Genomic DNA, 27,643 nt, shown 5'->3' with positions numbered 1-27,643 from the left:
GGTGTCTCTGTACTTGACAGGGCAGCTTCTGTGCATAAATCTAGCACTTATGGATGTCAGGGAGGAGGAACCTCCTAAGGTTCTGCTTTGCAAACTGTTAAATGAACATGGAAGATATCAGAGGATGCTCCAGATAACAAGAAATGTATGCTGCCAAACCTGTATTTCATTTTTTTGTATTTTTGCAGTTGGAGAGGTCTAAATGTGTGTATGGGGGGGGAGTGTGATTCTGCTTAAAACATGTCCACGAATGCTACTTTCCACAAACCTCCTTCCTAGTCTAAACTTCTCCCCCTCTTTGCTCACTGCCAGAGTGTGTTTTTGCTGTAGGAAATGTTTCTGAAACAGCATCATTAAGTGGCAGGTATAAAAACCATAAAAGAACGATAATAGCAACCAGCAAGCTGTTTCTGTAATTTATGAAGACAAGTTAAAGCACACTATATATTAGCAAACAATAGAGTGATTCTTTTGATGCCCATGTAAATAAGTAAGCATATTAAGAAGAAATAGGGCTTTTTACAGCAGCAGTATTGTGGTACATGTATTTCACGGTGGGCAATTAAATAGATGTGGTAAGTCTCTACCCTTGCCACATGAAAAGACTTGCTGGCAGGGTTCTACAACAAGTCAGGGTGTTTTCATTGGCGTGAAGCCTCTAGAGCAATGGTTCTCAACCTGTGGGTCGTGACCCCATGGGGTTAAACGACCCTTTCACGGTGGTTGTATATCAGATATCCTGCAGGCCAGATATTTACATTACAATTCATCACAGAAGCAAAATTACAGTTATGAAGCAACAACAAAATAATTTTATGGTTGGGAGTCACCATAGCATGAGGAACTGTATTAGAGGGTCTCAGCATTAGGAAGATTGAGAGCCAGTGCTCTAGGGCCCCTGTGCACTGTAGTCTGGTGTTCTGTTTTAGACACAGCCGTTTGAAGAGCCCTTGTTGATCAATCTTGTTCTGGAAGTTTGAGAGTTACCTTCTTCCAGGACATTTGCTGACAGAATTCTTGTGAAGAATTTCTTCTGAAACTAAGAGAAAATGGGTTAGTTATTTGTTTTACTTGTTTGTAAACTATGTTTAAGTTATTGTACAATGTGAGAACTTTCTTCACTGTTAGGAGGTATTAAACACGACAAGGTAAGGAAGGTAACCAGCCTGGATGAACTGACACGAAGTGCGTAGGAGTTGGTTTCATTTCTCCAACTCTTGATGTACAGTCTCTGACTCTCTTCCACTGTCGGTCCAATAGCTGAACAGTGGAGAGGCCAAGGATGCTATCCTTCCCTATTTGCAGGTCTTCTTCCCTTCTGTAAGTAGGTGGTGTTGGGGTGGAGCTAGTGGCGTGGGTGGATATGCGCTGCATTCCCTGCTCAGCTGATTGGCCTGAGAGGAGTGCAGAATTTGCCTCCTACCTCTCCGTTTTCCTGGTGTGATGTTGCAAAGAGGGGCTGCTTGTTCATCCTGGCCTCCCAGTTAGCTTAACCCCAAAATAACCACACAGAAACTGTATTAATTAAATCACTGCTTGGCCCATTAGCTCTAGTTTCTTATTGGCTAATTCTTACATCTTAATTTAACTCATTCCTATTAATCTGTGTATTGCTACGTGGCCGTGACTTACCGGGTTAAATTCCCAGTGTCTGTCTCTGGTAGATCCATGGATATCTTCGTTTCTGTGCTTCTTTCTCCAATCATTCAGTTCTGTCTTTCCTGGCTACCTAAGTTCTACTCTATCAACAGACCCAAAGCAGTTTCTTTATTAACCAATGAAAACAACACAAAGACAGAAGGACCTCCTACACCAATGTCATGGTGGCAAGCTAAGGGACAAGATTTTTATTATTGTTGTTATCCTGTTATTCTATAGGAGAGAAAAGGTAGGTCCCAGCTGCTCAGTCTAGGGATCCTCTTCAACACTTGTTACACCCTACCAAAACAGGGGTTACTGAGGCCTGTGGTGGATACTCCCGGACATGCTTTCCTGAACTCACGGGCAGTGGTCAAAGTTGTGAGCAAGTCTTGAGATCTGCAATAGAATAAGAAAACCATACAGGAAGTGTACGGCATCCATGTTGAGCAGCAGTGATTGAAGGGAATGTTGTTTTCTTTGAATTTAATGTTCTTTACTCAAGATTTTGATGAGGTACAGGGTGTATTAATGCTGCCAGGTGGAATAATTTGCCTATTTACAATTTTCCTGTTAGGTAGATTCTATATTTGTTCCAAACCTGTTCCAAAGGTTTATTGTGATAATAAAATAGTATTATATAGTATTATAAGCTACTGCACATAAAGTGGTTCTGTGGGTACCAATTAAAGCTTTAGAAATTAGTCGTATATTCCTGGTCATCTTTGTAAGTGGGATTTTTTTTTCTTCTTAGCATAAATGATTGCAACCAGAAAGCCTATTGGTTCCTGGATTTCATATATTAAAAATGCAGTATTATCATAAAGAATAAACTATCCCCACACTCCCCAAGCTCATCAGTACGAGTAGATGTTATTAGGACAGAGGCAGCAGAAAACAGGTTGACTGGCCATGACTTGGGCGTTGTGAAGAAGCTGCTGGATCTTCTTGGCTCAGTGCTTCCATCTGCATGACGTTGACTCCTGGGGCCTAGATATGTCACAGCATCAGTCCCTAGACGGAGCATGGGTCCAAGTAGTCAGTTCAGCCACCACTTCCTTTGTTGAGTAGAGAATCGGGCAGGCAGTCTGAATACATGCAAAAAGATAGTGATTTACCATCTAGAGTAAGATTTCTGATCTTCAGCTAGACTATGATTTCTGATATTTGGACAGTAACCGCAGGCACTCTTCACAGATTATGACATAAATTTCCTCTATTTCATGTGTCTGAGAACCTTATACCTTATTTTTGTAACACTTGCGGTGAGCGCTACTTCGCTACAAGGCTTAGGAACAGACCTGGAGTACCTTTCATCTAGGAGGTCTCAGAAGACTGCTCATGGACTAAATGACGGACATTACAGGCAGCTGACTTCCGGTCTCCCGGGGTGGCACGTGATCCTCATCTTTCCTGAGATGAGACGCTGTCTGTCTTACAGCCTGAAGATCATACCAGTTCCTGACCTGTAAAATTCTCCTTTCAGGACCCACCTACTTCAGTTTCCCTTGGACTACGAATGGAAGAGATGATCTTCAACTTGGCGGACACGCATCTATTTTTCAACGACCTCGAAGTAAGTTCTGATTGGTTTACACATACTTTGTGGAACATATCTGAAAATGCGGGATTGGTTCTGAAATTATCATTGGACATTGCTCTTTTAAACACGTAACTGGAATACTGAGACAAAGTACTGATAAGGCAATGTGTTTCCCTTTTGTGGTGTTTGTTACATTTTAAAGTTGTATCCTGAATGATTAAAATTTGATGACAAGATTCCTAAGTATCAGGTGTGATTTTTAAAAGCTTTGTAAGTCATTGTGCAGCTGCCTGTGTTGTCCCTACCCACCTCTTCCGGTGCTTTCCTGTCCAATCTGATTGTTTGGAGCCGGTTTGCATGGGGCCTTTACTACCTGGGCCACTAGGACTTCTCATGCCTTAGCTGCAGCTGGTTTTATTGGGGGAGCATCTCTAAGGAGACTGGCTGACTGTAAGGGACGGCGGCAGACACGACCTTCGCTGGATTCTTAACAAAGACGGGCATTGTTTTCACCTATCTCCATTATGACAAAACATGACTAGAATCCGCTGTCCCCCTCCTTCACAGGGACCGTTGTTTATTTAACTCTGAGTGCTAAGCAAGCTTGTGGTAGGGCTGCCAACAGGCATTAATCATCAAGTTGTTGCTTTGCAAGGTTTTATAAACGTATGTTATTTCAGACAGGAGAAGAATCTCAAAGATTGAAATAGAACTTTTACTGATCAAAGTTAATTGGCAGCAATTGGCCTTTAAATATTTCCTGATGTTTCCCTTCTCAAAATCAAGCAAAATGCACCTTATTTAATAGAGGAGCCCAAATCACTTGACAAATGCCAGCGTGTGACAGAGTGTAGATGCGGTTTCTTCAACATCTGCCCCATATTTTGATTTCTTTTCATCTGCAATGAAACAACTCGCAGGCGAATCGGCAGCTTCCAGGGCAATGAAGTGATTTAAGTGCACTTGATTTTTTTTTTCTCATTCCTCGGAGATATAGTTATTTTTAGTTTTACAAGTAAAGTGCAATTTTTATTTTTGCATTTGTTAGTGTTTGCTTTCCTCAAGGAAACGACACGGAATTGCGATTTTTTTTATGGGGACATTCTCTCTGAGTGACAACATCAGAATTATCTTTATAGAAATTTCATCATCAACACTTATCTTCAAAACTTGCTGCTGACTTGTGGCTGTATTTCACTCTATGAGAAAGCGACACAAAAATTCCATATTTTACTAGCCTATTAACGTTCTTTACCCAGATTTCCATTTGTCATTTGTCTCTAAAGACACAGACTAGGCTGATATTTTACACTTAATGCAACTTTGTCCTTCTTATTGCTGTCCATCAGTGTTTGTGACGTCTGTCAAGACTCGACGAGCAATGCTTTGCAATTGATTGACAATTCTGGCTTGTTGAAAATATCAAATGGTGTGGCAAAAAGTAAGAGGTTAAACAAAGTAATAATTCATGATATAATTTATTATAGTGCTTATGAAAGCTTCCAAACTCAGCTTGGATTTAATACAGGTTTATTCCGTTTGTTTAGTTTACATTATTCCCTCTGAAATACAAAGAGAGACAGAAATGTCACTCAGATACCTTAAAAGTACATACTGTAGAGATTCTAATTTAAGGGTGTGGGGGAGGAAAAGTTTTCAATGGTCTTTGAAGTGATTGAAATGACATAATCTAGTCTTGTATGCATGTTATTTCTTATTAGAAATAAAGAGCAAAAGAGAACAAATATGTAATTCAACCACATATATCAAATGATAATGGAAATATTTTTGGGCCCCAGACCTGATCCAAGTAGCTTTTGCATCATTTTATTCGAGAACAGCATAAATGTAACCACAAAAGTAGCCGTGAAATATTCACTTTGCCTTTCTCTGGAAATTATTTTCTCTAGATTTGTGCAGCATTTTTAAATAAATTGGTTCTTACACTCTTGCAGCCTTAACTTTTATAAGTTTTTTAATTCAACAAACCTGGTACTGGTCACTGGAAACACACGTTTCTTTGACTGTAAAGAGTAAAAAGATATTCTCTGGCCAACACTCTTAAGAAAACCAAAATTATCTTCTCGGGCAGCAGTAATGGGCAATGCCTGATTTCAAACACCTGTTCCAGAGTGTGTTGGCAAACGACACAGACATTTTAATATGCTTAGATTATAGGATTTAGCTTTTGACCATCTGGGACACAAGACAGTTTGAGGAGCTTGACACTCCCTTGTTGGGCACCGAGTATCATACCTGAACTCTGGTTAGTGGCATTTGCCTTTGCTTCCTTCTGAGATTTTAGTCTTTTGACAGCTGCCCCTCTGCACATTCTGTTTAGCTCGTGTTTGCTTGATAGACCATGATGTGGGGCCTTCCAGTGATAGACCATCAAAGCATGTTCATAGTGCCTATTAGGGTATGATTTTAAAGATTCAGGGTGTGACTTTTAAAGGAGTTCATAAACGTCACCATGAACTCTGAAAAGTAAAGTAGATAATAACACTATTTAGTCTCTAAAGTCTTGCCACCTCAGTGGCTTTTTGATTTAAAATATCAGAATTCACATTAATCCCACTGATGCATCTGGAAAGTAAATTTAAAAGGAAAAAAAACTTGCTTCTTTGTGTGATTAAAATTGTCTGATGTGTTGAAGAACAAGAAAGATAGGGAAACATAACTATCATGGGATGCAATAATTTCCCCGGTGGAGACAGGCTGAAATATTAGTTACAAAGCATACCTCTGACTCCCTGCTTCCTACCCTGACAGACGCCCCACATATCACTTTACAGAAAACCCCTACTTGCTATCCGATGATGCTTATATGGAAGTCTTTTGTGTGTGTGTGTGTGTTTTAATGACACTGTGGAACCAGACTGTTTTTCAGCTTTTTTTTTTTTAGCATGGATGACTTTCTAACTGAATAGAGAAAAAAAAATTTCTCTTGGGTTTATACTCAAAAGCCATGTGCAAACAGTGAGAGCAGTAGTAATGTCTAAGCCACGCCCCGCAGGTTCCCCTCCTGGAGCTTTCCACATTGAAAAGGAAATATTTGGCACAGATGCTTATGTCTAAATAGAAACAAGGCATTCAGTTTGTCTGGCGCTTTCTCTTAGTGTTGTCTAGCATTTGCTGCCATGGTGGCTGTCACGCTCACATGTGGACGCGATGTGGCGGTCCTTAGGATTAAGCAGAAACTGTCTTTATGTGTTACTCATGGAGAGAGGAAGACTGGGAGGATATAGAAACTTTCCCCCATGTCTGTGGACACAGCACATGAGTTCATGGCCATTCATCCAAGCAAGTTGCCTAGTGCCTTGTTTAGTTGGGTGCCCTAGTTAGAATTTTTGTCAACCTGACTTAAGTCTGAGTTATCAAAGAAGAAGGCACTTAATGGAGAAAACACCTTTAGGAGATTGGCCCAAGGGCAAGTCTGTGAAACATTTTCTTGTCTATGACTGATACATGAGAGCCCAGCTCGCTGGAGGTGGTGCCGTCCCTGGGCAGGTGGTCCTGGGTTGTAAGGGGCCATGGAGAGCGAGCCAAGAAGCAGCATTCCTCCATGGTCTCTGCTTCAGTTTCTGCTTGACTTCCTGTCATGACTTCTCTCAGTGATGGAGTGTGATCTGAAAGGTGTAAGTTATGAGAAATGAACCCTTCCTCCCTCCAAGTTACTTTTGGTCATGGTGTTTATAGCAGCAATAGAAAGCTACCTAAGATAGATGTGACAGTCCATCTATCACATTTCTGCTCTATGCATGCCTAGCACAAATACTCTGACTCCTGTCTAGATCAGTTAGTCTAGAGTCTGGCTTTTTGTTTTTTGTTTTGTTTTGTTTTTTGTAATACCTATACTTATAGCCTTTGCTGTCACCCCCATTTTTAAATAAAAGAAAGAAGAGAGGCTCTGACCTCAGTAGTTCTGGGTTTGAAAAATCAAAGGCCCATGTGAGGAATTTGTGGACAATGTTTAGTAACACCAGAAGAGATGAAGGAGATTTGTCTTTTAAAGAAATACGTGTGCACCTTGGTTTAACCCAGCCTTTAAATGCAGTGTAAGTTTTATTATTCTAAAACCCAGGTTAGGTAGCACTTATCTTAATATATCTTATTTAAACATTTATTTTTCTCTTTTTATTTATTTATTTTTTATTTTATATTTTTATTTTTATGTCAGTCATGCTAGGGTTGAATGATTTCAAATGATGTGTATGGACCTAGCATGTGCCTCCAAAAGCATGAAACATTAAATTCAGAAGATGATTTTTTTGAGTTTGAGAAATATGATTCACCTAGAAAGCACTTTTTTCCCCTATAAATAGAATCTCTGGTGCCCAGGAACCAGCCTTGTGGATGCTAAAAGCCTTGATTTTTAGCAGCCAGAGAAAAGGGCTTCTTGTATGCCTATGAGGCAGGTTTGTAGAAAAGAATCAAGCTAGTTTCTGTGTTTAGTCATTCCCATGAGTCCAAAGTCACTGTAGGAAAATGTGTGGGCCGGTCAACTGATACACCCCACAGTTAAGACCCCACTGCCTTGCACACAAACATGTACACACATCTTGTCCTTTTCAGCTCTGGACATTGACTTTGGGGTCTGCGGGTAAATGTAAGGAACTACATTACTTTAACCCTGGTAACATCCTTCATGATCGTCTCGTACAAGTTGATTATTGAAGTTTGTTAGACTGAATTTGTGTGTGTTGCCTTAGAATGAAGCGCTGGTTCTTGTTTCCTTCCCCAGCGAGACTGATTGGCCTAGTCCATGTCTCTAGTTAAGAGTAACATAAACACTCTCAGTTTAGGGGAGGATGTGCTTTGTAATCAACAAACGATTGTTAACCAATGACTTGTATTGAATTTGTTTTCCCTGTTTTACAACTAATGGACAGCAGGAATATCTTATGTAATCCATTATTCGTACTAAAATTTAATTGTTCTTTTTGTTTTGTTTTATTTTTCAAGACAAGGTTTCTTTGTGTAGCCTTGGCTGTCCTGGAACTCTCTCTCTAGAGTAGGCTGACCTTGAACTCACAGAGATCCACCTGCCTCTGTTGCCCGAGTACTGGGATTAAAGGCATGTACTACCAGTGCCAAGTATTATTTTATTGTTATTTTTTATTCATAATTTCTGGTAAGATTGCTATCTTTATTTTGCCTCAAATTTAAAATAGAAATTTAATGCTATATTCAAATGCTTTGATAATTTGATGCTCATAAAAAGAAATTAGGCGTCAGCATGATCAGTGGTTTGCATAGAGATGTTTCTTATAATCTAAAAATGCAGAGTGCCTGCCTAGCGTGTGTGAGTCTATAAGTTCCAGTCCCAGCACTGGAGAGGGGGAGGGAGATGGAGGGAGAGGAACAGAATGGTGACCTTTGTGTGGAAGAAGGGGGTGGAGACCCAGGACATGAATAGAGAAGCAGTTGCAATGGCCAGGTGAGAAAACATTCTGAGAGAAGAATGGCAAGCACAGGGACCTTATGACAGAAAGGAGACAAGACAGCCACACAGCTGGGAAAGACAGACACAGTCCACAAGGGCTTTACAGAGATTGTGGCTCAGTCTTTTCCCATTAGACTGGGAAGCCACTGGCAACATACAGCATGGATTTGATAGAATAGCTTCATATTTAAAAAGAAAGAGAGAAACGGGATGGAGAAGGGAGAGAGAGAGAGAGAGAGAAAGAGAGAGAGAGAGAGAGAGAGAGAGAGAGAGAGAGAGAGAATCCGCGTTCCTATCAAATGAGGAATGAAGGGAGAGTTCAGTGGAACCGATTAGAAACACTTGCAGCCAAAGGGGATGACATAGCAGGGCTGAGGCCATCACAGTTCTGACTCAGTGGGGAATCAGGAGATTTATAGTGCGTCTGGGTGGAGATTCTGGTGGGAGGCGCTGGGCTGTTTGTTTTGTTTTGTTTTTTTAACCCGAGTCTTAGTAGTGTGGGTCTGTAGCTGAGGAAGAGGATGAGTAGGTTGGGATGGTGTGAGGGGTGCCGGCGCTGGTGTGCGGTCATGCCTTCTGTGGAAATGTATCTGCCTAGTCGGTACTCAGGTCAGAGATGGCAGAGAGACTTGCAGGTTTCTCAGCAGAGAGAGGCAAATCGGAAGGTATAATTTGGGAAATTATAAAAGTCATGAGGACCAGGTGGTATGTCCCATAGGGGGGAAAAAGTGTAAATTGAGAAAGGTGCCAAAGACTGGGTCTTAGGCACCCTGCCAGTGAGAAACAGGAGCTCCAAAGAGAACTGAAAGGAATAGCCAGGGAGGCAGGCAGGAGCGTATGGCATCAAAAGACCTTTGGAATCAGGATTGAAGAACTTTCAGGGGGGTGGGGGTTGTTCTTATGTCACATGCTGCCTGGGCTATAGATGAACACAGAATGGTCCTGGCTGTGACTGGGATATTGGCTGCTGGTGTCAGCTGCTGTCTGGGCTGTAAGATGTACAGAGAGGTCCTGGTGTGACTCAGATGTTGGCTGCTTGGTGGGGCTGATCAACACCATTTCAGTGACTGACCTTCAAGGCATGGAAACGAGATGCATCAAAAGATTGCTATATAGGGGGGTTTTCTTTTTTTGCTTTTATTTTGAATGTTTTTGTGTTTTGCGTGTTGGTGCACACCTACATATGTGTGCATATGAATGTGGAAGCCAGAAGTTGATGACAAGCTTCTTCCTCCGTCATTCTCTTTGTTGTGTATTGAGGCAGGGTCTCTGACTCATTAGTTTAGCTAGTCTATGTAGCCAGACTGCAAACCCTCCAGGGTTGGTCCTTCCTTTGCCTCTCATGTGCTAGAATTAGCATCCTGCCCAGGACATTGCCCAGCATCTACGCGAGTGCTGAGGATTGCTCTCTCATTCTCACATGTGTGTACCAAGTGTTTTTCCCATCCTCCAAACTAGGTTTTAAGTTGAAGGTAGTTAGGAGCACTTGGGTCTTCATGGGAATGATTCAGGAAAAAGGAAAACATACAGGATATAGCAAACAAACAGGGGAATATGTCCATAGCACAAGCCCCAGGACTGATCTTAGGGAAGGGTCAGTTAAGTCCCCACAGGTGCGGCTGGAGGCAGGATTCAGCAAAGGTAAGATGGGGTCTCTCTTGCTACGGAAACTCTTACTACACCATCCTGTGATTCTTATGTCTGTGTCCTTCTCTGTAATCCAGGAGGAAATCCCTTGAGGTCAGAGACTATTGACTGTCACCTTAAACTCTAAGCTATTTGCTCAAGATTCATTACATAGAAGGCTCTCTTTTCCCTTGTTTTCTTCCAAAAATCTTCAGATTGGTTTGCAGTGAGGACCAGTAGCATGTGTGCAGTACAAGGAACTCAAGGTGTCAAGTATGTCACGGAAGTGCTCTGTAGTTTAACCGCGTCTGCAGCCCAGCACCGCTTTCTATAATCTGAAAAGTTAAACTTTAAAAACACATGAAAATTCGTCATGATCTTAAAAACAATTAACATCATCCAGAATCTTAAACTTTGAAATTGCTCTTTTAAAAGTCATATCATAAGATCTTACTGTCAAAACATAATTTATGTAGGAAGAGGTATGATTTCAAATGATAACCACCGTGGCTCTAGTTTAGGGTTTAAAAAAAGGTATAAGTATAAAAGTAAGATAAAAGGACATCATTCATTAAAATATGAGAGATAAATAATTTGTATTAATAACTAGTGTATTTCTGGATAGTGGAATGACAGATTGCTTGCTTTTTAAATTTTGCTTTCTGTAGTTAATATTTTTATTAATAACCCATTGGTGGTACAAATTAATAGAATTCATTAGATATTTCCACACACACATACAACATACTGTGAACTTATCCATCCATTCATTTTTAGACTCCAACTTCTCCCCCTGTCACTGCAATATTTCCTATGGTAATAATGAATATAATAATGACTATTCTGTCTTGTACTCAAAGATCTTACTCAGAAACCTGTGGTTTATCTGATACTTTCAGAGGTACACAGCTTGAACTTATGAGGCCATCCTGTACCTCACCTTCCCACCTATCAGACTGGATGGTGATGCACTTTTTAGGGTCCATGTGAGCACTGTATGAATTAATACCTGCACAGTGCATACACTGGACCTTGGCACACAGGAAACCCTAAAGAGGTCATGGATGGTGCTCTTCTTCTTGCCTCCTTATTTGAATGAAGAATGCGGAGCTAAGCACTGTTAAGGCTAAGAGGGAGAATGGGAAATGATTAAAGGGGTTAGAAATGAGGGGTATAAGCCATATGTGCTTTGCTGCCCCCAAATATCACATACAGTTGTAGTGAAGCCTTACCAGATATACAAAAACCATTGTCAATGGTTAGTCTGCAGGTACCACTTATTCTAGGTACCCATTGAGCCCTTCTCTTGATCCACCCACATATATATTCTCCCATTACCTTGCATGGGGTGGTTGGTGTACTGCTAGCAGTTAGATAGCGACTGTAACTGAAGATCTTGTCTTCATGGGAAAGGGTGTGTTTATTTGTTTGGGACCGGCAAACTTTCTGTTACATGTTACCTTCAAAAAACCTGTCTCAAAGGGCGCCCTGTGGAACTTGCTGGTGGTATTACAGCAGGGAGAAGAGCCTTGTGGTAGATGACGTTACTTCGTCAGGCACAGAGCCTTCCCTGCAGATGTACTTCCAGGACGGCAGGTGCAGTGGGCTGATTGGCTGGAGGGAAGGCATCAGACCCCAAAGAGTGCCTCTCGGGTCACTCAGATAACCTTGACTTTAATTCTCTATCAAAACTATGAATTCAAACTTTGCAGTATCTGCAGTTTATACTTGTGGATGATTGAAGCGGGATGGATTTGCCCAAAACCTGCTAGTTTTAGTAAAGGGAAAGCTGACATGGAACCCCAGGTTTCTTTTTCAAATAGATTTGCACCAAACTTGTGAGCAAACTGATAGTGTCTCAGAACCTCGCTCATGGTCTTTAGCATAATATGAAGTGACTGAATGGCCTCTCGGTGTGCCAAAGAGCCCCAGTCCCTGGATGGTGCTCCCTCCTACTTGGCTTTGAAAACAATGCTTGCTCTATCTTCCAAATTTACAAACCTCAGTCACTCTTGTTCCTAAGCCATCTTGTTTCTGTTTTGGATTTACTGGAAACAGCTCAGTAGACAGACACATACATATTCCTATTGTTGAATATGGAAAACCATTATTTTAGGAGCTTCTGTAGTGGCGGTAAAGAGTTACCTCACTCTGAGCAGTGTTGACTCCATTCTGCATGTTAGCCCGGCATCCAGGAAGTGGAGTGCATCGTTATGCAGAGTCACAGAAACACTGTGTACTCGCTACCTTTCCCGTTGTTGGGACAAAATGCCTGACGAAAGCCACTGAAGGGAGGAGCTTTTACTTCTGCTCACAGTTGAGAGTGTAGTTCACCTTTATAGGAAGGGTACAGCACAGGAACTGGGGGTAACTGGTCACATTACATCTGCCATCAGGAAGCAAAGGGAAATGAATACTGGTGCTTAGTTGCTTCTCTGTATTCAGTCTATGGAACGGTTGCACCCACATCTGGGGGTAGGTATTTCCACCTCAGTTACCCAGGCTAGAAGCTCTTCCACAGTTCTGCTTAGTTTATTTCCTTTGCCAAGCAATTGTGGCACACATCTTTAATCCCAGTGCTCAGGAGGCAGAGGCAGGCAGATCTCTCTGAGTTTAAGGCCAGCCTGGTCTACAGAACAAGTTCTAGAACATCTAGGGCTACATAGAAAAATCCTGTCTAGATCTACCCCTCCAAAAAGGAGTTTGCCTCCTTGGTGATCTTCAATCCTGTCAAACTGACAATCAACATTATCTGCCACTTTTCATGAGCACCATTTTGAGAGCTGGGTTGAGAGAACACGGGAACACACACACTTCTGTGCCATGCCTGGCCTAAAGGAGCCCAGAGGCTGGGTGGAGGCAGAGGGTAAAGGGATACTCTCAGATTTGGTGATGGCAGCGGCGGAGGCATGTGTGGGAGCTTGTGGACTCCAGCCTAGGTGAGAGGGTTGGAGCAGTGCCCTCACTAGAGAGAGATACAGCGTGATGACGTGGCTTCGGGGAGCAGAGTTTGAGTGGGTGCAGAGCCCACAGGATCCCTAGGAGGATAGAGGACGGGGAAAAAAAAGGAGAAGGTTCTGAACAGGCTTTGGTGAATTACATCGTCAGCGGGATCAGTAGTCTAAGTGAGAGATCACTAGAATTACCTCAAGGGGAAGAGAAAACATGGCAGTTTTGAGAGCTGTTTGGAAATCAGCTGTAGCATTTGTAGGTACATGCAGCCCAGTAGGTAGGAGTCCTAATTCCTAACCTGGCTAAGCAATGATACAGAGAACCCAGGAGAACCAGCTAGCCTTGGAAGGAAGACCCTGAATCCTAACTGGAAGTTTTGGTTACGCATGGCTCTCCTGACATGGTAGCAAGCAGTGTGATGTAAAGATCTAAGCAGAGGGCACCAGGCAGGAAGCATCACCTATGTGTCCCAGAAACGACACCGTGGAGGAGAAAATCGTTATCTAGGGGGAAGGTACCTGCCCATGACACTAGTTTGGCAACACAGAATCTGAGCGCATTCAGAAAGTTCCTGATTGAGGAACTCAAATGACACAGTAAGCCAACTGGCCACTCGTAAATATCAATTAGTCTATGAGACTGTAACTAGCCTGTCAGTGAGAGACTAGTTCTACTATGCCATGCTTGTGATTCTGCCGTGCGGGGCCACAGAACTAGGGGGCAAAATCTGAAAACAGAGAGAGACTGCCTAGAGAGGTAGATGCAGCTGCGGCCCTCCCTTTCCTCTGTGAACACTGGCAAACCCCCAGAGAGCAGCAGGGACGGGGTGGGGTTCCGCACTCCTGACAGGGCACCTGCCGCACGGCACTTCTCCTGAAGACGAGAGTTCTGACTGCTCCTGGCGCATAAGATGGCATTTTCATTCGTGAAAGCACTGCACCAAGGTCAGTTTTACTCATAGTGAAAACACTAACGAAAGGTCAGTTTGTTTCAAAAGTCTGCGAAGTCGTTCTCTGAGTGTCCCCTATGTCCAGGTTCTGGTTTAGACCTTTGATTATGACAGGTGCTGGGTCTCCATCAGTCTGAGAGGAGCCCAGGCCCCTTGGGAAACCAGAGTGAACTCCACCACCACCCTAGGGTGTGCAGTAATAGAGGAAGGAATTCAGGCATATTCTCTCTCTCTCTCTCTCCCTCTCTCTCTCCCTCTCTCTCTCTCTCTCTCTTTCTCCTTTCTTAATATTGAATAGCACAAGAGAAGGCCTGTAACTCCAACTTCCCACAAATGGATTTGCGCCATGTCCCTGGGGGCTTCTCCCATTTCAGTGTGGCTACAATGGAGCCTCTATGTGGGCCCCACTCAGTATTCCAGCAGTGTCTCCAGCAGGGCTGTCTCAGTCCTCAATTCTTCTCCCCGCTCAGTCTCGGCTACTCCTCTGTAAGCAGGTGGAGGGCTGGCGCCGGGGGAGAGGCTGCTGCTTTGGGGCAGTGTTCTTTCGTCAACGCCCCTTGCCTCCTTGCACATAACTGACCAAGCGTTGCCTTCTGAGTGGCCGCCTTTCACAAAGGTAAAGGGAACGTAGGTCTAAGGTACCCTCCCTTTCAGAGTTTATGCCTCTGTTGGTACAGTCTTACTGAATGTGAAGATGAAGTGTTTCTTGAAACAAAAGGTAAAAGTAGCTTGGAAAAGCAATCATTGAAGACAATGAACTAGCATGTATGAAGACAATGAACTAGCATGTATGAAGAGCATGTCAAGGCTTCATGAAGCAGAAATTATTTTAATATAAGATAAATTATTTAGATCATAGGGAATCAAGATGGGTAGCTCATGCTTCAATCATATTCTCAGTCACAAAGGTGTAAGCAGAAGCCCCCTCATAAAGTAGCCATGGCCTTCTGGAAAATGTCAAGATGGACTTTTCAACGCGTCAGGGATGATTTTAAAGTTTTATCCAGGCTGAAGTAAGAAATTAATTCTGTGGCACTGCCATTAGGGGTAAGGATAAAACAGATGAAGACACTCCGCTCTCAAGGGATTTGTAATGTGCTGAGGATTGAAGTTGAGGGCGCACATAGGGCCTCTGTGTATACTTAGAAAAGATGAGAGGAACAGGAGAATACATACTGCTCAGGTTAGCGGGAAGAAGCAACGCTGAAAGGAGCGGGTTTAAGAAATCAGTGTTGTGAGCCAGAGGTGTACAGTGAGCAGAATCAGAGAGCTGAGTGGTTGTTAGCAGCTAGAAATATCGACGAAAGATAGGAGATGGATGAATGTCACATTTCTAGGCATGTGCATGGCCGTCATCACCTTCAGCCTTTAAGCCAAGTGGGCCAAGCGCTGTTTTTAATACTCCGAATTAAGAAGAATCAACTTGTTTGCTATGCTGCCTGCCATTGCTTAGCTAAAAGAAACACAGAACATGCACAAAATGGGATGTTACACAGCAATTCAAAAGACACAGACTGGGCATGGTGGACACCCCGTGACCCCAGCACTCAGGATGGAGAGGCAAGGAACTTGAGAGTTCTAGTCCAGTCCGGGCTATTAAGGAAGCTTGTCTCAAAAAACCAGTGATAGAAATCGTCATGATAAGTCAGTGATAGATTATTTGCCTAGTTCACATGAGGCCTTGGGTTCAGTCTCCTGTGCTGGGCAACCACACACACGCGGGGGGCGGGGCAGGGGCAGAGAGAGAGAGAGAGAGAGAGAGAGAGAGAGAGAGGATTAGTTGGTAGTATAGGTACTGTCACATATTATTGAAGGGGAAAAGTCGTCTTTATCAGGATTTACCTGCTTACTTGCCCATGTCCCCTGAGAATGTAAGCTTGCTAACAACCACAAGCAATTGGGGGGTCAATGAGTGAATGATGGGGGGGAAGCATAATGAGAGATGCTTGCCAGTGGTCACTGCTGACCTATGGAAGAGGAGTCGGCTTCTTTTCTACATTTCCCATGAATTGTCAGTGGGGGTTTATAACATTTTACAACCAGACGGTAATTTTATTTCACAGACTTTTATATCCTGATGGTGCCCATACAGTAACATTATCAGTTAGCTTTGACTGGGTCTGCTTTCCTACCTCCACCTTGCCAGTCAGACCACCTGGAAGGCGGTTTGCAATCATAACCACACGCTTGGTCCAATGTTAAGAACTACATAGGGAAATTGCAGGAAAAATGGTGTGTTATTCTACAGGTATTAAATGGTAGGGCACTCCAAAGTTATCTAGAGATGACTCATTAGTGTCTGTTAAATGCAGAGTTTTAGGAAGATGAGAAAGAACACAGGACAGGGTCTCGCCCATAGCAGGTGCTTGACAATGACCAACGGCTATTATGCAAAGGGTGTATTACCCAGATGACGTTGGACTCTCAGAAAGAAGCCTATCAAAGCCTGGCTGAGGAATAGCCTGAAGGAAAGAAAACTGAAAAGGAAAGCATCTTAACAAGATGTGGACGAGCCTGTCATCAGCAAAGAAGGGGACTGAAAGTGCCAGGCAAGGGTAGGCTCTTTCTGACTACACAGAAGGGCTGAGGCTGTACTGAGAAGCTTCGGGTAGAAGAGCCACAAAGGTCTGGCTGTAATACACTAACCATTTCTAATTGAATGTTTCTGATGCACCAATGGAGTGAAATAGAAGCAGAAGTATAGAGCATTGCTTCTCAGACCCCCCAAGATGGTGCTCGGCAGACAACACAAAGTTGCAGTACACACTGGGTCCAAAGAGGGGTTATACAAGTATTCTAGCACATTCTCTGACAGAAAACCATAGCGGCAACCACTGTACCAGTTCCCTTTAGCCATTCTCTGTGTCTGTACAGCTGGACCACCAAGAATAACATGTTACTTGTTTGTGTGTGATTCTGACTGGGATGTAAATAGGTACTTTTAGCCATTACTAATAGCATGCAGAAAATAAATAAGAGAATTCAGAATGTGTCCCATGTATACTCCAGTACTACTGGCATGGTTTACATAGTTTATATGTACTCACTCATAAGTGGCTTTTAGTCATAAAACAAAGAAAACCAGCCTACAATTCACAACTCCAGAGAACCTAGACAACAATGAGGACCCTAAGAGAGACATACATGGATCTAATCTACATGGGAAGTAGAAAAAGACAAGATCTCCTGAGTAAATTGGGAGCATGGAGACCATGGGAAAGGGTTGGAGGGGAGGGGCAAAAAAAGGAGGGGAGGAGAGAAAAATATATAGCTCAATAAAATCAATAAAGACTATGCATGAAAAAAGTCATGCTTTATTGATACATAATACAGTGTTTTCCCTAATAACATAAACACCCAAGCATATCTATGGCTCTAATTCTGGAGAAGGGTCTTTGTAGATGGTGGGGAATGAGTATGAACGAGAATTTCCTCAGTTTTCCTTTCAGGCTGTCAATGATTTGGAGCCCATGGGGCTCCTCATACTGGTGGGGCAGCTCTCCTGAAGCCCTAATGGAGTGGAATCCTTTACCGTCATCTAAAGACCATATCTTCTAACAGAAGGCCCAGGCAGACTGGCGTGGGGTAGTGGGTCTCCAAGCCCACTGGCTCTTGGAAGAGCAGCTATTTTTATGAGAAACCCCTCCGAGGGCCTCCCTGCCCTCAAGGCCCGCTGACGGGAGGTGATGACGGGACCCTTCCTGCAACTCCCAGGGAACCTTCCTCCCCTTTCAAGGGCCGATGTCCGGTTCTGCGTGTTTGTCTTTCTGGAGTCAGTAATCATTCCATGGCAGAGAATGCTGGTTTAAGAATACTGTAGGTACCCCGAGAGCCTGCCTATTCTGAGCAACACAGGCCTTTAGATGCAATTGAGTACTTCTTACCCTCTAAGATTCTCCGGCTGGATAAGCTAACTGAAGTTTTTTCAACTCTCTTCAACCCTCTTTTCAACTTTCAAACTTTAAACTTTAATCTCATCCCCCCCCCCAAAAAAAGAAAGTACATAGTACATGAGAATATTTCTTTAACAGTTGTATTGACTTGTGGTTTTCAGTTAGAGGAGAATCTATGGCCATAAATAATGACAAACTACAGCTTGCATGCGACAGTAGATCTGCTATAGGGAGAAAGAATACTCTCTTAAATGCCACCTTTCACAGTTTCCAGCTTATTGTTTTATGTACATAAACAAAGCAAAAATGTTCTGTGTAAATTAAAGTGTCCTGTTAAACACTTCATATAAATTCATATGGGGCTCATTTTCCTCAGGTGGCAACAGGGGTAAAAAGAAAGTGACTCCAGAAAGGGATGAAAGGTCCCCTGGCCTGGGTGTTTTTCCAGCCTCTGTCAGCCAGGCTGCTGTAGGAAGAATGGTTCTTATGAGAAGGTGATTATTCACAGCAAGCCCTGAGTTCATGTCACTGTGAAAAATTCTTCTCCAGCGCGTACTCTCAGCAGGGAAAATAGATCTGAAAGAAGGAAACGGGAGTTACAAAGAACACTGTCTGCTGCCAGTGACAAATTATGTGTGCAAAAATGATGGGCAAGCCCATTGCAAATCGACAAATCGGTTCTGCCGTAAATCAAAGGCTGGCCTGAAGAGCGCCCGTGAGCTGGCATTCAACAGGGGTGTTTGCATTAAATGTGCGCTGAGTCCTCTTGTCGTAATTCTGTGGGTAATAATTGTTCTTTACTTTATTTTGGTCTTTCATCATTATGCTTTAAATTACATAATACAATGTAAAATGCACGTTATAATGAATGATAAAATTATGTACTATAATTTGCAATCGACTCAAACACTAACTCACCGCCCTGTGTTGTAAAATGCTACAGCCTCTTATGTTAATTAATTAATAAACAAGCTGTGTAAGGTTATCAGCCTTGACCTGCAACATCAGTGCTGTAGGCAGAACACCCTGAAATACCATGTGCTATTGAACAAAACAGAGTAAACCAGCAAGGTGCATAGCCCAGAAGCAGAATGCAAACTTAGCATGTGCAAAGTCCCCTCAAATTAATAAAAGATGTGTCTTGAGCCAAATAGTAAACATTCATTGAGCTTTGAAGGAAAAAATGTTTAAGCATTGATATCATTAGATCAAATGTAGGTGTATCATAACTGTCAATTAGATTAATCCATTAACATTAGAGACATAGCATGAAAATAGTTTAAATAAGCCGACTTTGTCTTAAGAGTTTATTTTCAATTCTCTCTGGCTTATATTAAGCAGGACTTTTCACCCTAAGGTGAAGAGTGTGGATAAGGACAGATAGATTTAATATAATCATGTGGCGAAGGAAGTATTCATGGTGGGGAGGAAGTCCAAACCAAGAAAGACTTCCATGTGTTTAGTAAGACTTATGCCTCTAAAAAGTCACGGTCGTCATGTGATCCCTCTGTGACTTGGAAAGCCACATGCTGAAATATTAGTAAATTGACATCCTATTTTAATTAGCATATTTTAAAGGGATTAATACAAAAACATTAACAATTTGAGATGTTTTTCCATTTTCTAGTTATTAATAAGCTTAGATGTGCTGGCGGTTGGGGGATATTTTAATGATCATAAATGTCTGTCCCAGGTACATCCCATGCCCAGCATACAGCTGAAATGCTTCAACCTATCTTTTGCCTTAACATGCCATCTGTGGGCACTTTCAGTAAAAACCTTAATCTCTATGTAGTTTATGGCTATTGGTATAAACAGATTCGAAACAAACTAGCAAACAGCTTACCTTTGTTAGAACTGCTAGGAATCAAACCTTGGGTTTCTAATGCAAGAATCTAGGTCTTCCTGCTAGTGTAAACTTAGCTGGAGCAGTGTCCCCCTCGCACTTAGGTAAGCCCCAAAGGATATGGCAGGCACAAGTATAGTCAAAAGCTTTGTTCAAAGTGAGAAACCATACAAACGAAATGGGTCTCTTTCTACAAGCGCAGTGATGGCCATGGCAGTGGCTGGTTTCAGTGCCTGAGATTTGAAGTCTCTGTTTTCTCACTGACTGGTACAGTTATTTCATCATATCCCTATTAAGGCTGATAATTGATATTAAAATGTTGATTTCAAATATGCACTGAGGCCAGTGGAATACTAGGTGGATCATTTAGCGTAGGAATTTAAAGATCTATTTTCCGGGTTTGTGTTAATTCTGTAACTTGCATGTCCCTAAATTCTCAAACACGGAGGTGAGTTTCAAAAGTAGCCTGTTCTTCATCGCTACTCCCTTAGCTGTAGGTCACGTCCAAGGAAGCTTTGCAGAGGGACTTCAAAAAGATATGACTATCACTGGAGTGCCCAGAGAGATGACAGATAGGTCCTATCAGTCAGTGCCAATGTGAAGGGACTTTGGATGTCCTTCATGTCACCAGGCATTGGGCTGGTTCTGTGGCACCAAGTCAGGGAAGAACAGGTAGCCCTTAATGTCCTTTGTGTCTCGTTGGATGTGCTAAGGCCTTGGGCACATGTCTGGAAAGCCTTTGGGACTGAATTAGTAACTATAAATACATGACTTAACTGGGCACACTCCTTTTCACAGACAAGCGTGGGCAAGTTAGAAGTTGGTTCCTGTAAATTAAATTCAAGAGTGTAGGCGCTCAACCAGAGAGGCTAGACTTACAAACCAGATCTAGTCATGAATTAATAAGAAGCAGGGTTCTTCACCTTTTCCAACTGTAAGCTTCTTTCGGGATCACCTTTTTCTTTCCTTAGACTTTCTGAATTATAGAGGTTCTGGGGAGAGTTAATATCCGGGGTCCACATTCTACCTTGATTTTCCAAAGAAGCTATCAGAATATCCATGGAATCAGAAGTTATTGCCCAAAGACATCCATGGAACAATCCCTTGCGGACACCTGTGGCTCTCACACTGCCAACACTGGTCACCCTGAAAGGCTATTGTATGATGCAGAGTTTCTATGTAGACGGTGTGAGCAGATCCACAGAGGTCTTCTTTTCTGGGGTGGGTTGATTGGTTGTTTTTAAAGTTAAGTACTACTGATTATTTGTGAAAATCGGCGTGATAACTATTGGTATGAGCTCATCTCTAGTGTACTGTACTACATAGCATATGGAATTTCATACTAAGAAATATGAGGACTACTTTTTAGCAGCTTAGAGATGCCAAAGGTCCTGAGCAAGTATCCGTATTGTTCTCTAGGCAGTTCTTATCTCTGAATGTAATTGTCTGATGGAAGAGAAGAGAGGGACACAGGAGCCAAGGCTTGTTTCCTCAGCCTTGGTCATGCCCAGCTGGTTTCAGTAGGTATTGCTGGTGTTGAGACATGGGGTTGCAGAGATGGCTTAGCAGCTATGAATGTTTGCTATCCCTGTAGAGGCTGCTAGTTTAATTCTAGCATATACATGGCAGCTCACAACCATCTGTAATTTTAGTTCAGAGATCTGATGCCCTCTTCTGACCTTTATAGACACTAGGCCCACTCGTGGTGCCCATACATACATGCAGGCAAGACTCCCAAACATAAAAGTAAAATGAATATTTTTTTTTTAAAACAGGCAGTAACAATTGCTAGCCATCCCATGACGTCTTCCATTTTCACCCTGGATAGGAAGGTATTGAAACAATTAGACGGCAGGAGAGTCGTCTGTTTGCTCATGGTAAATTTGGAACGGTGACAAATGCAACTGGGGTCCTAAGAATGTGGGCAGGGTGACCCGACGTCTCTGAAGATGAGCTTCTAGCAATCATATGTTGTTTCCTTTAGTAACTGCCTCAGCATCTTTAAGCTTCTGATTATTCAAGGGCTTTAGATTTGCTCCAAGTTTGTGTTTCCAGGTTCATGTTCAGAGGTAGAGAGCATCAGAACGCTTTCCGCGACGTCCATCTGCTTGGCACTGAGAATGAGGCCCATTGTAACCATCTTAATTCCCTTTATTAATTTTCCTAAACTAGCTTGAATCGTGCAGTGTATTTTTACATAATTATGGTACAAGCACAAGGCTTGAGGGGAAAGAACAACCGCTACAGTATCAAAGCAGAGTAAATATTTGCAGAAAAATCCTGCCATAAGTTAATATTTTGCATAAGGGGCCCTGTACAAAATCTGAGTTATTCCCGGGGCTGGATCCAAAAGAACAAGGCTGTGGCCCACCCCTAGACACCCAGAGATGATGACGGATCAGAAAAAGGTCAGCTAGAGATGCCATGCCAAGAATAAGACAGAAGAGACCAAAAAGACAGAAAAACAGTGCAACAAAGTCCTAAAAGCAAAAGCCCGATGACCATGAGCTTCTAACCCATGTGGCTCTCTGCCAGCTACCCGCACCCGAGCTGTGTTCTGCTGCCTGGTGTGTTGGCTGCATCCCCAGCCATCCGTGAGAGCATTTTACTGCCTGGTTCTGTGAGCATTGGAGGGCTGCGAGCCGAGGGCCAGCAATGCCTGCGGCTTGCTTATTTCATTTCTCTGAGTCCCCCGCGAATCACATGAAGGAGAGTGGTGGGTGGAGAGATTCGGGTTCTGTTAGCGTTTATCTGAAAGACAAGACAAAAGCCTGTCCAATTCGTTAAGAGCTTTCTGGGGCCACCCCCACACCTAGACAGCTGCTATTGGGATGGTAGCTTAGCCTGTGTTCCTGACGTCATATTGTTCCCACACACAGTGTGCTGGTGTCAATGTGACATATTAAAAGCACACCCTCACCACATACACCCATGCTCTGGATGAGCTTTGTCACCTGGTAAAGACCTAGTAACTGCGTGTGAATGAGTCTCCTTCAGGACCATGGCCCTCCAACATGTCAGTCATTTAAGGACCTGATATAAAGGGTTGGAGCTTGCACTGGATGATCGAGGATGCACATCCAAGCTCTAGGCTGGAAGAAACAAACACAGGCACACACCTTTGGCCTATTTGTTTCAGGCAGTAGAGGAAACACATCCCAGCTGGAGTCCCTTAAGTTCCAAGCGACTGACAAGCCACAAAGAACCCTGGTCCCAACTGACAGTGGTGGGCCAATGTCTGTGTCCCGTAAACTTGGGGAGCCCGGAAAGATGGAGCCATTTGAAGTCCTAGTATTCGGACCTTCTCAGAGTCTTCATTTCTCATCTATAAATTAGATAAGAACACAAAAGCTCTTGAACTTTCTCCCACAAACTCAAGTAAACAACCTTCCTGCCTTTACAGGAATTCCACAAGAAATGGAAGCCAAGCAACCCTTATCCAAAATGTTTGGATCCCAACGTGTTTGGGAATTTTAAAATTGTTTTTCAAATGATGGAATCCTTATGTATACCTAGTGAGATAACTTGGGAATGTGACCCAAGTTTAAACAGAAAATTTACTAATATTTCATGTGCACCTGTTCTACTTAGCCCAGAGACTGTTTGTTACATAGTATTTCGTCTGGGTTTTCACTGTGGACCTATTGCCTGAGGAGTGTGGCATCTTGGTTCAGAAAGTTTAAGATTGTGGGACATTTTGGATTTTCAGATTTTTTTCCCATTGGGGTGATCAGCCTGGAGATGAATTGGATCTTCTGAGGCTGTTGGCACTATTGGGATGGCGGTATCTACAAACATGTCAAGGCAGAGCCTTTGGTAATCAGCTACGGAGGCGTGGTCAACGGATGGCGCTTCAGCACTTCCGGAAAGGGAGGGGCCAACCCCAGGATAGGAAGTGGCTGTGCTTCAGTGGCGTTTAACGCAGTGATTACTCGTGAATTTTCTTAGCAATCATAGCTTTGCCCCAGCCCCTATTCTTCCTCGGGGTTGCCTGTGCTATTTGGCTCCACATGTGACTGGTCAAATTAAAATGTTAGTTATGGGCTGGCAAAAATATGTCAGCAGGTAAAGACAGTTGCTGCCCAGCCTGGTGACCTGAGTTGGGTCCCTGGGGCCCATGCGATGGAAGGAGAGAACTGACTCCAACAAGTTGCCCTCTGACCTCTGCGCATGTGCTGTGTCACGCACATGCCTGCATCCATACACTTTTATCATACACAATAAAATGCATTTTAAAGTGCTTTTAAATGTTATAATTCTATATCCTGCTATCAGGTTGGTTTTTTTCCTAAGCAATGTTTTTGACTTAAAAGTCCTTAACATAAATAACATTTTCCCCCCTCACATATGATCCGTTTCCAACTCTACACCAATGCTGTGTAGATTTGGGGATCCAGAGAAACGGGGTTTATTTACTTGCCTATCTGTGCTGCTGGTTTGGTCCCTTGAGCCTTGTATGTCACTGAATGCCATCTGTAATTTTTGAGAAAGAAAATGAAGCCTTACCCCAAAACTGCCCTCTTCTCTGCCTACCCCAGTGCTATTAGAAGGAAAGTGTTTGGCAAGCAGTCTAAGACCCTGAAAGTTGTCTTGTCCTGTTACCACAGTTTAAGAGTCCCTTCCTAAAACACCACCCTTTATCTGCATATTAGATCCCTGCAGTTGCAAGACTGACAAAAGCAATTGGTGTCCCTCTCCCCAGTGCCATTCCTTGCTTTTGTCCTCAGACCTCTGCAGCCTGAGGTCATTTGGACTCCAGAGCTGCCGTTGCATTTATCACAGGTAGAATCAGCTAGTCTGTCTATGTGAAGTTAGAACAGACCTTTTCCTGCTGCACCGTAAGTGTGTTGCTGTCCGCTGCTTCCCTGGCAGGGCTGTTTGCTGTGACCTCCACGACCTCCATGCCCAGTGGTTCTCTGGGTTCATTCTTCTGCCTCACAGCTTTTGAACTTACTATTCCCTCTGCCCACAAGGCTCTTCTCTGAATTCATCTGGCATTGCATATCCCCTTGGCTGGCTATATGTGTCCTTAGCTTTCATCCCTACCAGGCCTACTAGGTGGCTTGTTTGCCTGTCCCCATTTTGCACAGCTCCCCTACTAAGAGGCTAGTTCGCAGGATGAGGATTTTTCTTTCATTCCCTATTACATTTTCAGCATCAGAAGCAGTAGTGGAAGGCAGCAACTCTTCACAGACAATGGCTGGAGGAGTGAGCACCAGCTTTTTAAAGTGCTCAGCTGGGCAGAAGTACAGACCCTGTCTGGAGTCCTTGCGGTCACCAGCTCTGTGCCCCTCCCTCTTGCAGTCACTGAGTCTCAGAACAGACAGTCGGAGTCCCTGCACATTGCCCAGCCCAAGAGCTGCACATTTGTGCTGTGGCTCCCAGAAGTGAATGCTGCCCTAGGACTTGCGCTCACCTGCGGTTCCAGCTGCTCACAGCCCATGGCATGCTTTCTGACAGCTCATTTACAAAGATCGATGTCAGCCTGTTTGGTATGCTTTTCCAATAAAAGCTCAATCCCCTCTTGGAATTCTATGCACCCTGCTCTCTGAAGTGAGCACCCAGTTTGAGTTTTTCAAGACCGATTTTGGCACCTGGAAATGGATTCAGCTTCTTTTTTTGTCTCTCACATCTATAAAATCCTTGTGGCTTCAAACTTAATATCATTTCTTGGAGCCAGGGGTCATTCAGCTTGAGACCAGGGGCTCTGAAAAGGAACCCTGGCCTCCTCCCCCCATTATCTAGTTCTTTAGAGCAAATTTGGAAATTGGAAAGTCAGCAAACCCAAATGATATGAGCATCTCAGATATTCCTTCCAAGGACCCTAAAAGACAGGGTGGCTTCTGAAAATAGAGAGAAGACAGGTTCATCCTCGGGGACACTGAGTTTCGGGAAATAAAAATGAGGGTAGGGGTTACAGTTTGGTAGTAAACCCCCTTAGGACAAGCCAACACATGGGCCTGTGAAAAGTATTGTAGCCTCTTAGTGTTCCCCAGGTTTCTGAGAGTCTTTGAAACTTTATTTTATTTTCTGTGTATGTGTGGGTGTGTGTGTGTGCATGTGCAGACATGCCCACGAGCACGTACACGTGTGTGGTATGGTAGGGATCACACATGCAAGGAAAATGCCCTATGACTGAGATGCACCCCCAGTGTTGTGATCTGCTGGCCTGGGTACCCTGTCCCTTTAGGGGATGGGCCCCTCCCACTCCCAACTTCCCCCTTCAGCTGTCCCACCTCCTCTCAAGCTCTTTCCCTCCCCCTTCTCTCTTTCTTTATTTCTGCCCTTCTTCTAGAGAGGCAGCTTCTACCTCTGTCCTCCCCTTTTCCCCTTCCCCTTCCTTTTCCCCTCCATAACCCACTAAATAAACTCTATATCCAAACTCTCTCTGCAGGGCATATCTGTCTGTCTCCTGCTGAGGCCTCAGGCCACCCGCCTGGGGACCCTCTGAGGCCTCTGGTGACCCGCAGCTGCCCCTGGGGACTGGTCCCCCACCAACTCTTTATAAATGATAATACCTAGTCCCAGCCATCAAACATTTAATAGTAAATGCCGGGCAATTGTAGCTTTACTCATTACTCACAAGTTCAGTCTCAGAAGTAAAGGGATCCTTTTCAGGACTCTGTGTACTTGAGCTTAAAGCTCTAATACGCTTTTCTCTTGTTTACTAAACAATAATAGCCATTTTCATTCACAAAGATACTATCTGGACTCATTTAAAAGCACTCTTGAGTTTTAAAATCTCCTTCCCTTAAAATCAGTCTACAAAACTCCCCTGCTAATGACAGTGCCATTGTTACAGGGGCCTTTGTTTTAACCAGGTCACCTTGGAGAAAAATCTACACTGCAGGTAAAAGCTTGAAGCTGTTGACTTTTGATTAGAACTAAAAGATACTTAACAAGTCTTCACTTGGGGGTCCAGCCTGGAACAATGAGTTTTAAAAACAGCTAACAGGAGAAAGAAAACACTGTGTGTGGAAAGAACTATGGCAACAATGGGTCCTCAACTGTGTTAGCTCACTTCTCAGTGGGTGGAAATTTAAAACTAAATCCGTTGAAGACAAGCTTTCCTCACAGCCTGCTTTCCAAACAACCCCTTCCAGCCTTAGCTAGGCTACTCTCAGCCAGTTTGGATTCCTTGAATTAAATCCCACCCACCCACCTTTTTACACGACTTTAACTCTGCGCTAGTCCCTGACTTCCACAAGTCCATTGCAGGTTTTCCTTCCTCCACAAAACACATGCCAAAAAAAATAAAATTAAAATAAACAACAACATCAAAATTGTGCTGCTTGGTAAGGTTCTGAAATTGCGTCCCCTGTTGTGTTAGAAACCCTTCAAAGCTAGAATTATGTTGTTGAACACACAAACAATTACTCCGTCTTCTAGACCGAGACTCAATTGTTGCTGCTGAGAAGCAACATGCCTGCTGTGTTCTGAGAGTGACCCATTTTGCAAATGTGAAATTCATAGTCAGCCTGCAAGGGCTCTCAGCCCTACTTTTCCTTTTCTCTTATCTGAGGTCAAAGACCTCAGGAGAGCCTGAGGAGGGTTACAAGGTCAAAGTCTTTTCCTCCTTGGAACTTGCTTCTTGCTGGGAGCCGGCTGCCTGCAAAAGACGCTTTGGGGAGAGGTTGGGGGTGGGTCACATTTTTAATTCTGTAAAGAAACAGCTGGTTTGAATTTATTTCCACTCCTGTCTTGAGCTGCCTTCCTCACAAACCCATGAAGGGGAGGATTTGTCCAGAGG

At 43.3% G+C, this 27,643-nt stretch overlaps 1 protein-coding gene across 7 annotated transcripts in view; it reads left to right on the top strand.

Annotated features, from left to right (window-relative positions):
• The window catches only part of Eya1 (EYA transcriptional coactivator and phosphatase 1), a 140,844-nt gene that overhangs the window by 95,043 nt on the left and 18,158 nt on the right, over positions 1 to 27,643 (top strand). For all 7 annotated transcript variants that reach the window (XM_048420437.3, XM_087897241.1, XM_087897240.1 and 4 more), the window contains one exon: positions 3,125 to 3,214. In XM_048420437.3, coding sequence (XP_048276394.1) covers positions 3,125 to 3,214 — 90 coding nt within the window. The remainder of the gene's footprint in view (positions 1 to 3,124; positions 3,215 to 27,643) is intronic.

Source organism: Myodes glareolus, chromosome 16 (genome assembly GCF_982192425.1).
Source record: "Myodes glareolus chromosome 16, mMyoGla1.1, whole genome shotgun sequence".
NCBI classification, from domain to species: Eukaryota; Metazoa; Chordata; class Mammalia; order Rodentia; family Cricetidae; genus Myodes; species Myodes glareolus.
Note: the sequence above shows the minus strand (reverse complement) of the source record. Positions and strands in the feature narration are given on the sequence as shown.